General features: G+C 43.2%; 1 protein-coding gene across 4 annotated transcripts in view; it reads right to left on the reverse strand.

Annotated features, from left to right (window-relative positions):
- SLC25A30 (solute carrier family 25 member 30) overlaps positions 1-15,592 on the reverse strand; it is a 27,286-nt gene continuing 11,694 nt past the window's right edge. For all 4 annotated transcript variants that reach the window (XM_039366718.1, XM_039366722.1, XM_039366721.1 and 1 more), the window contains 8 exons: positions 15,108-15,255; positions 12,508-12,602; positions 10,580-10,665; positions 7,088-7,183; positions 5,529-5,653; positions 4,114-4,252; positions 2,792-2,872; positions 1-1,368 (listed from right to left, as the gene is read on the reverse strand). In XM_039366718.1, the coding sequence (XP_039222652.1) occupies positions 1,327-1,368; positions 2,792-2,872; positions 4,114-4,252; positions 5,529-5,653; positions 7,088-7,183; positions 10,580-10,665; positions 12,508-12,602; positions 15,108-15,255 (812 nt within the window). In that variant the 3' untranslated portion in view covers positions 1-1,326. The remainder of the gene's footprint in view (positions 1,369-2,791; positions 2,873-4,113; positions 4,253-5,528; positions 5,654-7,087; positions 7,184-10,579; positions 10,666-12,507; positions 12,603-15,107; positions 15,256-15,592) is intronic.

The following is a 15,592-nucleotide window of genomic DNA, read 5'->3' on the forward strand; positions in this document are numbered from 1 at the left end:
CCTGGTCAGAATACAGTTCCCCCCCCCCAAAAAAAAACAACACTGTCCTTTGTGTGTCATATATAAATAAATATATTTATATGTATATATTTTGTCAAGCTGGCCTAATTTGACGTCTCAAGTTGATTCTCCAGTTTCTTCTGACAAAAAGTCTCTTGGAGCAAAACGGAGCAATCTCAAACTATCGTTGCCGGCTCAAACTTTACGATCCTGTATGAAAACTATTTTTAATGCTGAAATGAAAATATACATAAAATTCCTATTTGTTTGGAACAACTCTGTGTTATCCATCGGTGAAATCAAGACAGGCAGAAGCTTTCCCAAAGCAGTGGTCCAACGTATAACTGTGACAATCCTATTTCTAAATATTTTGGGGAAGAAAGACTTGCTTATACATAAATTCCCGTCTTTGGGAAGTGAGGACTTTGCGTACTCTCTGTAACAACCACTAAGAACTATCTGTGCTTATTATTGGATTCTCTGAACACAGTTCAGGGAAGTAGAAGACAAAAATTGGTTTATTCAGGCACACAATGTACCTGTAATAACTTGACATTTATGAATGAGTCTTCATAATGTCAACATTGCTTGTAATGATTTATATTATTGTCCTAAATATGAAGAGCAGCGATAAAACTCTTTCCCAGAAAGCCCAGTCAAGTAGTATTTGTGGAAGAGTTCATCTATTGCCCACAACTGAATCTTTTTAAAATAAAAAAAAATATAAGATTAGGTCTACTCAAATCGTCAGATAGGGCAAAATATTAAAGACACCGCTGAAAACTCACAGTAATGAATTTAATTCGGCATTAATGTCATGCTAATTTTTTTTCTAAAAGAAAAAAAAACACCACTGAGAGGTTTCAAGAGAAAAAGGATTTTCAACATTATTTTGCAAATAACGGTTTGCACATTATTTATGCAATGCTATTGCGTACAACAGGATGCTTTGTAAAAGTCATGCCTTTGGTATATAAAATACAGATTCTCAAGGTTGTGAACTCTTTAACCAGTAGCTGCTGGAAAGAGCCCGTTTTTAAATAAACGAAAACTGCCGGAAGACCTGCCCCTAACTATTGTTCACTTGCTCCCATTCAGACATGCCAATACTGAAATGTTCGTCATATTTATGAAATATGAAATTCGGGACCAATGCTAAGATCTGTTTCAATTTCAAGTTACACGCTGTTCTGTAATGCTTGAGAACTTCAACGTTCTTTGCACCAACAATTTAATTTCATCAATTCTGCACGCTTGAATACCGGAAAGAGCACTTGAGGGTTACGATCACCAATGGAGGAACTGGCCTCTTCAATTTTCAGACTGTCAGAAATCCAATTTCTTCAGCTGTTCATACGTCACAAAGAACTAGTGCTTATTATTAAAGAAAAAAAACAGGCAGTGTTGAATCTTACTACTAAATGAAAAAGGGTCCCTAATTACATTTAGCTGCTTTTCCTCCAGTTTCTCCAGCAAATCTGCTCGCTCCTCTTGCAGTGACTCGACCAGATTAGCCCTGTAGGGCAGCAGTTCTCAACCTGTGGGTCGGGACCCCATTTGGGGTCGAACGACCATTTCACGGGGGTCGCCAAACAAAGCAGTCCGCCATTTTTCCCCCTTTTCCTTAGCTGTGCTCCTCCCTTTTATTCTATTGGCTTTTGAAAGCCAATAGAATAGACGCTCTTGAATAGAGTCTAATTCTATTGGCTTTCAAAAGCCAATAGGAATTGTCCAGGCTGTCTCTGCCCTGCTGAGCCCGCCAAAAGTCCCATTCTGCAAACGGTGCTGCACCAGTTGAGTAGTCCTCGACTTACGACCGGTTGAGTAGTCCTCGACTTACGACCGGTTGGGGGTCGCAGCATTAAAAAGGTTGAGAACCACTGTATTAGAATAAGAGAATCCCGAAGAGAATCCCAGTTTCTAACTAAGAAATTAATTGAAAAAGGAGTGCATTTCAGATGGCCGATTCCAGAAGGGATTTTGATCTATTGAAGCAAAAATAATAATAATAATTATAACTTTGTAAATGAAAATGTGCATACACTTGCTATGATGGTCCCGCGATTACCAGTGAAGAAAAATGAATGAATTTTGAGTAAATGAAAATCCAGAAACCCATTGCTCCCAGAGGGTTAGGCAACAGTGCAAGATTCTTATTGTTGAATAAAGTGCAGTTATTTCTAATTGTAAAACCCCCCACAATAAATTGATAACTGGCATAAATATTTTAAGACAGAGAAAGCAGAGCAGATATTATCTTTGCTTGGCGTAAGTGGATATTCACTTACTTTTTGTTTAGAGAATTTCACATTTTATATAAACGTCTGAAAATATAGAGCCAGTTAAGGCAACAGGCTAGAAAGCACGAGGCTGTGAATTCAAGTCTTGCCTTAGCCATAACACCCAGCTGGGTGATTGTGGGCCAATCACCAGGAGACTGGGAGTTCTAGTCCCGCCTTAGCTATGAAAATCACCTGGGTGACTGTGGGCCAATCACCAGGAGACTGGGAGTTCTAGTCCCGCCTTAGCTGTGAAGACCACCTGGGTGACCATGGGCCAATCACCAGGAGACTGGGAGTTCTAGTCCCGCCTTATCCATGAAAGCCGGCTGGGTGACTTTGGGCCAATCACCCTCTCTCAGTCCCACCCACCTCACAGGGTTATTGTTGTTGTTGTGGGGAATATAGGAAGAAGAAGGTGTGTCGGACATATTTGCTGAACTGAGTTATTTGTAGAAATAATAAAGGCAGGGTATAAATAAATAAAAGAAAATGCATGGAAAAAAGGATACAATGATATTCCAAGGCCCAAGCCTTAACCAGTTGGGCCAGAATCCTTTGTACAAGGCGAAAAAACCTTCGTTCTTCCAGGTCTACGAAAAATAAGAGAAAACCTCTGAATATTCCATAATCCACGCTCGGCACAGGAGACACCGTCTCTTTCCCTCTCTGCAAACAGAAGCACCTCCCATCCCGTCCCGTATCACAAACGAAGGACGGATGAAGACTGGATGGTGGGCCTTGCACTAATGGTCAAGAGTCTCCTTTCAAAACCAGCTGGCCAGGGTGTCTACAAGCCGGCCCCAACAGAAGGTGTTCTTAAGGACCTCCTGCTGAAAAGTTCTCCACGAATTCACTCCTAGGAAAGAACTGGCCTGAAATCAGGGACTATCTGCAGCTTCAGCCTCTTTACGCACAAGGGAGGGACGTCTTCCCCATCAAGTTTAATCCTTACGAGTTGACCCCGAGGTCTGGAGAGGCTTTTTCCAAAGGAGAACTGAATTCTGATTTAAAACAAAAGCAGGAATCTTCCCCTCCCCTTACAGGCACCAAGGATGGAGGCAAAGAGAGTCTAAAGGTCAGTTTATAAATAAGGAACAAATACCGTATATTCCGGCGTATAGGGCGACCCGGCGTATAAGACGACCCCCGAGTTCGACACCAGGTTGCAAGACGATCGACGCCAAGTCACATGTCTAGAAAGTCATCTTATACGCCGGAAACTACGTTATTTCTGGTGTATAAGACAATCGACGCCGAGTCGCATGCCTAGAAAGTCGTCTTATACACCGGAAACTACCAGTATTTCCGGCATATAAGACGATCGACGCCGAGTCGCATGCCTAGAAAGTCATCTTATGCGCCGGAAACTAACCAGTATTTCCAACGTATAAGGCGATCGACGCCGAGTCACATGCCTAAAAGTCATCTTATACGCCGGAAACTACGTTATTTCCGGCGTATAAGACGATCAACGCCGAGTCGCATGCCTAGAAAGTCGTCTTATATGCCAAAAACTACCTTATTTCCGGCGTATAAGACGACTCGGTGTATAAGACGACCCCCGAGTTTGGAGGCTGTTTCAATGCTCTCAAAAGTCATCATACGCCGGAATATACGGTAGATGCTATCCAGATGTTTTGGACCACGTGTTCCCATCGTCCCTCGCCTCTGAAAGTTGGGACTCATGATGGTTGAACCACATCGTGATTTCAGTCACGGTACAAAACAGACACACACCCCCTCATTCTGCAACACCGGACCCTGCAAATTGTGTTCGGGATAAAGGTCTCTTATCTAACGTTGTTCTTGCCACTGAAGGACGTCTACGGACCTGAAGCAAGCAGTCTAGAGTTCCCTTGTAGCCGGGCTGGGGCCCGGTTCGTACGGTTCTCTGGTTCATCATCCGCGTCCTCACCACATCAATGGGGTTGGATGCCAGCGCTCCCGCCAAGCCGCAGGTAAAGCTGGCCCTGAGAGGAAAAATTCAGAGGATCATCCAAAGGGCCGTCTCGGAAAACGAGAAAACGCAACGGCAAGTGTGACTGTTTGGCTTCCCCAGAGGATGCCGTAGGGCAGCGTTTCCCATACTTCAGACATGTCAAACTCGCGACGTCACATGACATCGCGCGACATGTTGGAACTTTTTCCCCATTGCCGGCAATGGGGAGGGCGCAATTTCATCGTGACGCATCCGGCCCACGGGCTGGCAGTTTGACACCTCTGCCTTACTTGATGACTTTGACATGGGGGGCAGAGAAGGAGGAGAGGGAAGGAAGAGGAAGAGGAGGAGGAAAGGAAGAGGAAGAAGAAGAGGAGGAGGAGGAGAAGGGAAGGGAAGGAGAAGGGAAAGAGGAGGAGGAGGAGGAAGAGGAGGAGGAGAAGATCTTCTTCCAGGGTGATCATGATAACTATTGAGAGAAGATAAACATGGATTGTTTTCCCCAGACATGGAAACAATGTTTTTGAAGAACTGAAAACAAGAAGATGATGGTGATATTGGAGGAGGAGGAGGAGGAGGAGGAAGAGGAGAAGAAGATCTTCTTCCAGGGTGATCATGATAACTATTGAGAGAAGATAAACATGGAAACAATGTTCTTGAAGAACTGAAAACAAGAAGATGATGGTGATATTGGAGGAGGAGGAGGAGGAGGAGGAGGAGGAGGAGGAGGAGGAGGAGGAGGAGGAGGAGGAGGAGGAGGAGGAGGAGGAGGAGAAGAAGAAGAAGAAGAAGAAGAAGAAGAAGAAGAAGAAGAAGAAGAAGAAGAAGAAGAAGAAGAAGAAGAAGAAGAAGAATAAGAAGAAGAAGAAGAAGAAGAAGAAGAATAAGAAGAAGAAGAAGAAGAAGAAGAAGAAGAAGAAGAAGAAGAAGAAGAAGAAGAAGAAGAAGAAGAAGAAGAAGAAGAAGAAGAAGAAGAAGAAGAAGAAGAAGAAGAAGAAGAAGATCTTCTTCCAGGGTGATCATGATAACTATTGAGAGAAGATAAACATGGATTGTTTTCCCCAGACATGGAAACAATGTTCTTGAAGAACTGAAAACAAAAAGGTGATGGTGATATTGGAGGAGGAGGAGGAGGAGGGGGAGGGGGAGGAGGAGGAGGAAAGATGTCGTTGAAAATGTCTCAACCTTTCCCTTCTGGTGATAATTACACAGACGGATTCAAGCTGGAACCTCAGAAACCCTCGGGCAATCCTCTCTTTTCCTTCTCTTAAACCAGGGCTGTCCGTCTCGTCTCCTTCAGGACTTACAGCAGGTGAGTGTACACCGTGTCTCCCATGTAGCCACTGAGGATGATATGCTTTTTGGTAAGGTCATAAACGGGCAGCTCCACGCCGACCACCACCGCTGCTCTCTGAGCAGTAAGTGAGACTCCCTGCGAAAAGAAGAGCACAGCCATAGAGTCAAAACAAAGCAACTTGTCCTTCAACAAACAATTTACAGCTTTATCTGTGATATCAGCGTCTTTATTGAGCTGTTCTACTCTGGGACAATCCTTACATTGATTCTGAAAATATGGGATCGATGTTTTTAATAAATCCATCGCGAAAGAAACTGAATTATTTTTATTTCCCCAAGAGAAAGTCCAAGGTAGAATCTGTCAAATACCAGAAATTCTCCATCCATCAGTTTTCCTGTTAATAATTCTTAAGAGTTCTCCACGTACCCAGTTTTCCCGTTAATAATTCTTCTTAGAAAAAAAAACTGCAAGTGTTCTCCCAAATAGAGTAGTGGCCAAAACGGTGGAAACCTTTTGGGAAAAGTGTACAGTGGAAATGTCACCTTTGGTTAAGTTTCCACCCATTTTTCTTCTAATTTCTTTATAACTGTAGCCTTGTTCACTTAATAAGACTATTTTATATTGCTTTTTGGATGACCGGTCAACTCTTTGCACCATGACTTTAATTTTATTACGTTTTACAAGCTCACTCAATGAAAGAACACAAAAAAACCCAACCAACTTGATAGCAATCACACAACACACTGACAAATGTCCTCCTCTCAGCTTCAATACACGACATCGATAACTAGATCCTACTGTGATCTGATTGGCTCATGGCCAAAACAAGATGACACCCAATTGGCTCTCTAAACACTCATGCTCATTGGCTACCATCAGATGAAGGAAAGCTACCTGACATCAACCTAAGCAAGTTGTGCTTCTTTTTTCTGGTTATTTGGCTATAACTTTTCATAGAATACAGTACAGATAATTGAACAAACGTCGTTGCATTACATTCTTGATTAAATTATCTTTCCATTGATATATAATTTTATGGTACTACTCCCCCCCAAAAAGTGGTGTTATTAGCCATCAAGCCTCAAAAATACACTTTTCCCAAAAGATTTCCACAATTTTGGTCACTACTGTATTTCAGAATCACAGAGATGGACGCTAATGAGGAACAAACCGGAATTTCTCTCCGTCTTACAGATTTTCAATGTGTTTTCTACAATCTGCAGGTCCTGCTTTGTGTAGGGAGAATAAAAATAATTCAGATTTTTTCATGATGGGCAGCTTCGCTTCGCTGATTCCCAGGTCGTGTCACGGACAATATGGTGTTCTTTTGCTTTCAGTGCAAAAGGATCCCTTAAATCCACAAATTAAGAAACATTTCTCCCTATCTATAAACACGATAGATGCAACGTTTCAACCTTAAATTAAAAAAAAAAACTAGGTTTTGCCCAGTCTGGGGAAAAACAGCCACAATCCAGAAGGAGTTCCTTTGCAGCGCTCGTCCTGGGAACTTTCTCAGCTCCAGAACCAGGAGAATTTGGCACGTTTCTGAAATGGATTGAGTTAACTTGCCTTCCACAAGCCTCGGGTTCCTTCCTTCTGATAAATATTCATGAAGTTCCCAAGCATTCCACCAGCTACGAGGCTGCCTTGAACTTGCATCCTGATCTAGGATTTATCGGGGATAGGAAAGAAGAGAACAGAACAGAAAAGGTGTCACCTATGGATCGGGGTGCAGTTTTTCCCGTGATGAAATGAGGGCATCGATCAAAACTGCCTTGCTGACATTCATTGGGCTCAGATGTAGCTCTAAACCAGAGATGGGCAACTTAATTTCAAAGGGCACCTTTCAGAGATCATGTAGGTCTCTTGCCCTTTTGGGGGGGGGGGAGGGAAGAGTGAGAATATGTTCCAAAACACACACACACACACACACACACACACACACACAGGAAAAGAATGTGCTTTTTCTGCCAACTTTTGGCTACGGCTCAACTTTCTCCTTGCCTCAGTCCTATCTAAGATGGGAACCCGTGAGATTGCAGAAGAAAAGTTGCCGCTTCTGTACAATGTGTTTTACACCCAACTGTTTTGGGGAAGCAACCTTTCTCACTGGCTGGAAAGGAAAACGCAATACGAAGACGTTGCCGGGCATCGATCTGATTCCAAAGGAAACGCTGAACGGAATATAAAAGGCAAAATCCACCTCCAAAATGTCAAACGCTTAAAAAATGAGCATAAATGGAAAGGCAGCATGGTCTAGTGGTTAAAGCAGCAGGCTAGGAACCAGGAGACGGTGAGTTCTAGCCCCACTTTAGGCATGAAAGCCAGCTGGGTGACTTTGGGCCAATCACCAGGAGATGGTGAGTTCTAGTCCCGCCTTAGGCCTGAAAGCCAGCTGGATAACTCTGGGCCAATCACCAGGAGACTGGGAGTTCTAGTGCCTGGCTGAGGAACTCTGGGAGTTGAAGTCCACAAGTCATCAAAGGGCCAAGTTGGAAGACCCCTGGGCTAGTTTATACTATTATGGAAAAGTAAAAAGTTGATGCTTCAAGGTTAAGGCTTCATTCTACTGCAGTGTTTCTCAACCTTGACAATTTTAAGGCATGTGGACTTCAACTCCCAGAATTCCACAGCCAGCATTGCTGGCTGTGGAATTCTGGGAGTTGAAGTCCACATGCCTTAAAATTGTCAAGGCTGAGAAACACTGTTCTACTGCAACAGAGAGAGCCAGAAGTCAATGCCTTTTCTTTCCCTTTCTCTTCCCCACTGTATCCTATTATTTGCTTTTCTACTTTTGTATTTTATTCTACAATCTAATATATATATATATTTAAAGAATGCTGGAGGCCCTTTAAGCAATGCATTGACCTCACCGCTGGTATAATAGGAAGCCAGAGGATTGAAAATGTAGCCCGGGTCTTAAATTAGATACTATTAACATGCTCAGCTATTTTCTTCTCGTGACACTGCTGTAGTAGGTTTTATTTCCCTACGATGACCTCCAGCAGAGTGTTCCCTTGGAGATTTATTAATAACAGAAAAGAGAGAAAAAGGAGCTGGCTTGACAGAGAGGGGAATTTAAAATGCCACGTTAACCACGTGAAAGAGATTCCAGTTAGCAAATGGATGTTAAATTGAGAACTTCCTGTTAAGTTGTTACGTGGAGGAAGTCCTCAACTTACGAGCCCAGAATTTCTGCTGCTAAGCGAGACAGTCGTTAAAACGTGTTTCGGCCCATTTTACGACCGGCCTTGCCACAGCTGTTCCGTGAACCCCTGCAATTGTTAAATGAGTCACCCGGTTGTTAAGTGAATCTGGCTTCCCCCCCCCCATTGACTCCGCTTGTCGGAAGGTCGCAAAACGGGACCCCCGTGGGACATTGTGACCGTCATAAATGTGAGCCAGTTGCCAAGCATCTGAACTTTGAACACATGACCTGTGGGGGATGCCGCAAAGGTCGTTAAGCGTGAAAAATGGTCAAAAGTCACTTTGTTCAGGGCCGTTGCAATTCCAAATGGTCACTAAATGAGTCGAGGACAACCTGTATAGAGAAAATCCCAACTTCTGCTCCACGCTTAAAAAGGACCAAGGCTGCTTTATGGGGAGATAACAATTAGGTGGAATAATTAATATTGGATTCCACGAGATAGAGGTAGGACAATTAACCAGTGGAACAGCTTGCCACCAGAAATCGGGGGCGCTCCATCACTGGAGGTTTTTAAGAAGAGACCGGACAGCCATTTGTCTGAAAGAGTATAGGGCAGTAATTCTCAACCTGTGGGTCGGGACCCCATTTGGGGTCAAACGACCATTTCACGGGGGTCGCCAAACAACGCAGTCCGCCATTTTTTCCCCCTTTTCCTTAGCTGTGCTACTCCCCTTTATTCTCTTGGCTTTTGAAAGCCAATAAAATAGACTCTCTTGAATAGAGTCTAATTCTATTGGCTTTCAAAAGCCAATAGGAATTGTCCAGGCTGTCTCTGCCCTGCTGAGCCCGCCAAAAGTCCCATTCTGCAAACGGTGCTGCACCGGTTGAGTAGTCCTCGACTTACGACCGGTTGAGTAGTCCTCGACTTACGACCGGTTGGGGGGTCGCGGCATTAAAAAGGTTGAGAACCACTGGACTAGATGACCTCCAAGGTCCCTTCCAGCTCTATTCTGATTGTGATGCTGGATTCCACTTTAATAGGAAGTGATATTTTCTCCTTACTCGGAGCAGAGACGAAATTAGGGAGTCCTTGGTGCTCTCTGAGGTCAGAGACGAAATTTTCCAGCATCCATCGGATGGTCAACCGATGGTGCAGAGTCTCCCTCCCCCTTACTTCTTGGGCCAAAATCTGAGACACGTCTGGAACCTCCGTGCTCATTCCAGAGGGGTGACTCAGAAAGTGGGAATGGCTCAGGATATCAAATGCCAGATGGTGGTATTTAAGAACGAGCTTAGCTGTTTGCCCCTTGTAAGGTCTTGGGAAAAGGAGTTGAGGCTGGCTGGGCTTTTAAAGGCAGGCTGACAATTACTACACAGGTAATCCTCCACTGAGCCCAAACTTTCCGTTGTTAAGGGAGACATCTGTCACGTGAGTTTTGCCCCATTTTACGACCTCCCTTGCCACAGTTCTTGAGTGAATCGCTGCAGTTGGTCAATTAGTAACACAGCTGTTAAGTAAATCCAACTTTCCCCATGGATTTTGCTGCCCCCAAAAGAGGTCACGTGACTTTGGGACACAGCAACGGTCGTAAGTATGAAGCTTCTGAATTTTGATCACGTGACCCTGGGGATGCTGCAACGGTCGTTAAGTGTGAAACACGGTCGTTAAGTCACTCTCTTTCTGTGATCTTGTAACTTTGAACCGTTACTAAATGAACCGCGGTTCAGTCGAAGTCAGAATCCCCAGCCCTCTTTGGTTCATTACGTCAAAAGCAGATTTGGTTTTGTGTTTTATACCTCACAAGTTTTCTGCTAACTCTGAAAATTCGCCATCAGCTTCAGCTGCCTGCTGCTTTCTCTGAAACATCATTGGCCCTTTTGATGCAAAATGAGACAGAAGGCGAAAAACTTACCTTCAGGACATCAGTGGGGTTAGCAATGGAAGATGAGATGACCCCAGACAGGACCCCACAGAATACACTGACAGCCAACGTTTCATCTGTTTCAGGAGGAAAAAAAATATATCGTCACACTCAAAATTCATCTTTGGAGGTCCAAACCAGCTCTGATGAGAGGATCTTGGCGACGTTTCGAAGAGGTCCCACTCGTTATCTTCAGGCTGGGATCTTTGGCTTCGTGCTTGTGCAAGCAAAGTGTGATCGGAGCTGCCATCTCTCTATATATATATTGGTGGGGGTATGTGGAGTGCTGGCTTAGTTGCTGTAGGTGGATTGGTTGGCTGTGTAGGAGTTATTGTTTGTGGATTGTTTGGCTGAAACAGCCAAACAATCCACAAACAATAACTCCTACACAGCCAACCCCAGCCTGAAGATGACGAGTGGGACCTCGTCGAAACGTCGCCAAGATACTCTCAATCTTACGTGGGAAAAGACCCGAATACACCAAGACATGCATACCTATACTTGTGAAAATCTATGAAAACACACATATGTATGTATGTATGTATGTATGTATGTATGTATTATATGTTTTCTGAGGTTTTCGCGGGTGTTTGTATGTAGTTCTTTGGTTATTCGGGTTTTCTCCCGCATAAAATTGGAAGTGTCTTGGCAACACTTCTACAAACTCCCATTCATCATCTTCAGGCTGGTGTTTTCAGCTTCGTGCTTCTACACATTGCTCCTAGAAGCACAAAGCTGAAAACACCAGCCTGAAGATGACGAATGGGACTTCATCGAAACGTCGGCAAGACACTTCCAATTTTACGCGGGAGAAAACCCACATAGCCAAAGACCTATATATGTATGTATGTATGTATGTATGTATGTATTTTATTGGATTTTATAGGGATGGGGAGGGAATGAAATAGATAGGGATATAACATAGGGTAAAGAACAAGGATTAAACCAAAGATAGGGATAGGTACAATAGCGGGGTTAACCCCAACAATAAATTGACTCTTTAGCAAGCAGACTACCATCTGGGTGTACATGTTAAATGTCCGTAGTTAATAAATAGTTTTATCACTAATAAGAATGAGAAATTAACCAATACATATCATTCTTTCTACGAATAACAATAATTAATGTACTATTAATAATATATTACTAATTGAATATAATTACTTATAAATACTGATATACTGCTTATTAATTATAATTACTTATAGGTAAAATCGGAAATATAAGAGTATTCACAGCAATCAGATAACATAAAAGTTGAATAAAAAGTATCATTTACCCTATTTCATTTCATAACCTTTTCTCATTCTCTCGTGTTGCTAACCATTGATAGAATTTTTCCCATGTTTTAAAATAAATTGTGTCTTCTTTCGCTTTGATTTCTAAAGTTAGTCTATCCATTTCTGCACATTCCAATGTTTTTGTAATAATAAGGTGGTCAGGAGGTAGCTTTTCATTTTTTCAAAACTGGGCAAATACTATTCTCGCAGCTGTTAACACATGCAATATTAGGTATTCATTCTCTTTTCCATAATTAGATCCTAGTATTCGTAGTAGAAACAGTTCGGGTTTAAATTCTATCAGTTTTCTTGGCGACATTTTTTGAAGTGTCTTAGTACAGCTGACCCCTGCATCAAAACTCTCCTAGCTCCCTTCGCCCTCTGCTCTAACCAGTCTTTGCTCTAAGAGAGGGGTTCTCAACCTTGGCAACTTTAAGACGTGTGGACTTCAACTCCCAGAATTCCTCAGCCAGCTTTCTTTAAGACGTGTGGACTTCAATTCCCAGAATTCCTCAGCCAGCAAAGCTGGCTGAGGAATTCTGGGAGTTGAAGTCCACACGTCTTAAAGTTGCCAAGGTTGAGAACCCCTGCTCTAAGAAATGCAGCTCAAATAATCTGGGAGAAAAATATCTCCTTTACCTTCTGGTCGTTCGATAAATATTCTTTTCAAGCTCTGGTAAGTGCCTATTTTGATGGTTCCGTAAGAAGCCTGGCGTAACATAGCCGGGGCGATGCTGCAAGAAGGGGGAAAAAAATGGGCATAAAATCAGGGGTCTGGCTGTCCTGCAGTCTTCTAAGCAGATAATACGCAGGTGAGCAATCCCAAAGGTGTGTTTTTTTTTCAGGAGGCAACTGGACTTTCTTGTTTTTCTTTGAAGACGTCTCGCTTCTTCTCCAAGAAGCTTCTTCAGCTCTACAAAGCTACCGAGCTGAAGAAGCTTCTTGGAAGAGAAAAGGAACATTTTCAAAGAGAAAAAAGAAGGTCCAGTTGCCTCCTGGAAAAGCACCTTTGGGAGAAACATGATCTGGATGATGGAGAATCTGCAGAGGCATTGAGGGGAGGAAGTTACGACCAGCTTGGTTTCAGCAAAAGTGCTCAGGGTCTCCAAGGATGGTTGACCACCTGCACAAATAAACTGAGACTTATATTTGTTTATTTGGTACCCTTGATATCATCTTGGTCATTGTTTGGACTAGGACAGGGGTAGGCAACCTTGGCTCTTTTATGACTGGTGGACTTCAACTCCCAGAATTCCTGAGCCAGCATGAGGGAACTATGGCCCCCTTTAGGACTTGTGGACTTCAACTCCCATAATTCCTTAGCCAGCATGGCTCAACTTGGAAACATCTTCTTTTCCCCTCAGTATGGCTGGCTCAGGAATTCTGGGAGTTGAAGTCCACCAGTCATAAAAGAGCCAAGGTTGCCTACCCCTGTCCTACATCCTCCTGTTCTAAGCGGTGTCCTACCCCTGTCCACAAGTCACAAAAGAGCCAAGGTTGCCTACCCCTGGTCCTACATCCTCCTGTTCTACCCCTCCTAGTCCAGGGGTAGGCAACCTTGGCTCTTTTGTAACTTGTGGACTTCAACTCCCAGAATTCCTGAGCCAGCATGGGGGGACTATGGCCCCTTCAAGACTGGTGGAGTTCAACTCCCAGAATTCCTGAGCCAGCCTGGCTCAGCTTGGAAGCCTCTCCCTTTCCCCTCAGCATGGCTGGCTCAGGACTTCTGGGAGTTGAAGTCCACCAGTCATAAAAGAGCCAAGGTTTCTCGGCAAGGTTTTTCCAAAATGATGTGTCCTTCTCCTCCTTTTCTTCTGCAAGGTAATAATTGACCCCAAGTCACCCAGTTGATTTCATGTCTAAGGCAAGACTAGAACTCAGTCTCCTGATTTCTTGTATGGGTCTTCAGCACTACACCAAACTGGCTCCCTTCTATCCATTACTACTGGTTGAATTAGCTATTGCTGGAAAAAAGTTCTCAGCTAGGAACATGGACTTCTATCAACTTAGACGAAAGTTTGACTCCCAGGGGAAGTTATGAAGAATCTATAAATGCAGAAATCTCCAGCAGTTGTGTGCAAAGCAGGAGAGAAGGGAACGCACTTTTTCCAAAAGATTTTATTTCAGAACTTTGGGCTTAGATGTTCAGGAGGAAAAAAAAACAGAGAATACCAAGCTTTTTAAAGAATTGTTCAGGACATTCCTAACCAATCTGATTGGGATTGTATTGCATGTGTATGTGTGTTCGTGTAAAAGCACACAACAGGGGGAAAAGATTTAGAACAGCCCAAACTATAAAAGCAGTGGTCGCACCTAAAAAGGTGCACAATTTTGTTTACAATCCAGCAGCTTTTTTTCCTCAAGAGGTTAATGCAAATTAGCCCATCCAGAAAATAAGCTAGGATGTGACTCAGAATTAGGTCCAAACATTAGGCCTAAGATAATCTAAAACCCCAGTTTGGGATACTGGTTAAGGCATCACACTGGAAACCAGGAGCCAGTCGTTTTCTCTCAGCCCTAAGAAGGAAGCAATGGCAAACCACTTCTCTTGCCAAGAAACTTGCAAAGATTTGTCTAGGGCAGTGGTTCTCAACCTTTTTAATGCCGCGACCCTCCAAACGGTCGTAAGTCGAGGACTACTCAATCAGTCGTAAGTCGAGGACTACTTAACAGGTGCAGCACCGTTTGCAGAATGGGACTTTTGGCGGGCTCAGCAGGGCAGAGACAGCCTGGACAATTCCTATTGGCTTTGGAAAGCCAATAGAATTAGACTCTATTCAAGAGAGTCTATTCGATTGGCTTTCAAAAGCCAATAGAACAGTGTTTCTCAACCTTGACCATTTTAAGGCATGTGGACTTCAACTCCCAGAATTCCACAGCCAGCATTGCTGGCTGTGGAATTCTGGGAGTTGAAGTCCACATGCCTTAAAATGGTCAGGGTTGAGAAACACTGCAATAGAATAAAAGGGAGGAGCACAGCTAAGGAAAAGGGGGAAAAAATGGCGGACTGCGTTGTTTGGCGACCCCCGTGAAATAGTCGTTCGACCCCAAAAGGGGTCCCAACCCACAGGTTGAGGACCACTGGTCTAGATAGTCTCCGAAAACTGGATACGATTCAATAGACAAGAATCGTATATATAGCATGTTACACACAAGTCTGTCACCCAACTATTTAACTACAAAGAAACACATTTGCACATTTCAACAACCCACAGAACAGTCAAGATTAGAAATCTTACCCAGAGTATAAGGCCTTCAATCCTTCTTCCCTGAATATTTTCACTAAAGCGTGAACCATCCCACGATAACGAATTTCTTTATGCTTCACATCATTTTTTTGACCTTGTACCTGCAGGCGCGTTTTTGTCAGATCAATTGGGAAAGTACCTACGCGCCCAAGAAAAAAACTGATCAGTTCGTGAATTATAAATTTACAGAAACATATACATTCCAGAATGAAGCAAACTTAAGTTTCCAACATAAAATTGGGCAGAATATACATTCTTGTGTTTCTGCGTGTGTCTGTTTGTGCGTGGTGCACAAGGGGGCCTTAAATTTTTAAAAACAGCTAATTTCATTAAAAATAACTATATACCTTTTTTTTAATCAAACCTTTCAACTTATCTATAACAATTCATATTTTAATCTGCTGGTCCACATTCTGCTGTCTATCTATTAGAATATCTGAATATTATTACTGTATACATGCCACAGTTTCGTTCAA

This window comes from Crotalus tigris, unplaced genomic scaffold, assembly GCF_016545835.1.
Source record: "Crotalus tigris isolate CLP2741 ecotype Arizona unplaced genomic scaffold, ASM1654583v1 scf7180000020351.1464749751:1500972, whole genome shotgun sequence".
NCBI lineage: Eukaryota > Metazoa > Chordata > Lepidosauria > Squamata > Viperidae > Crotalus > Crotalus tigris.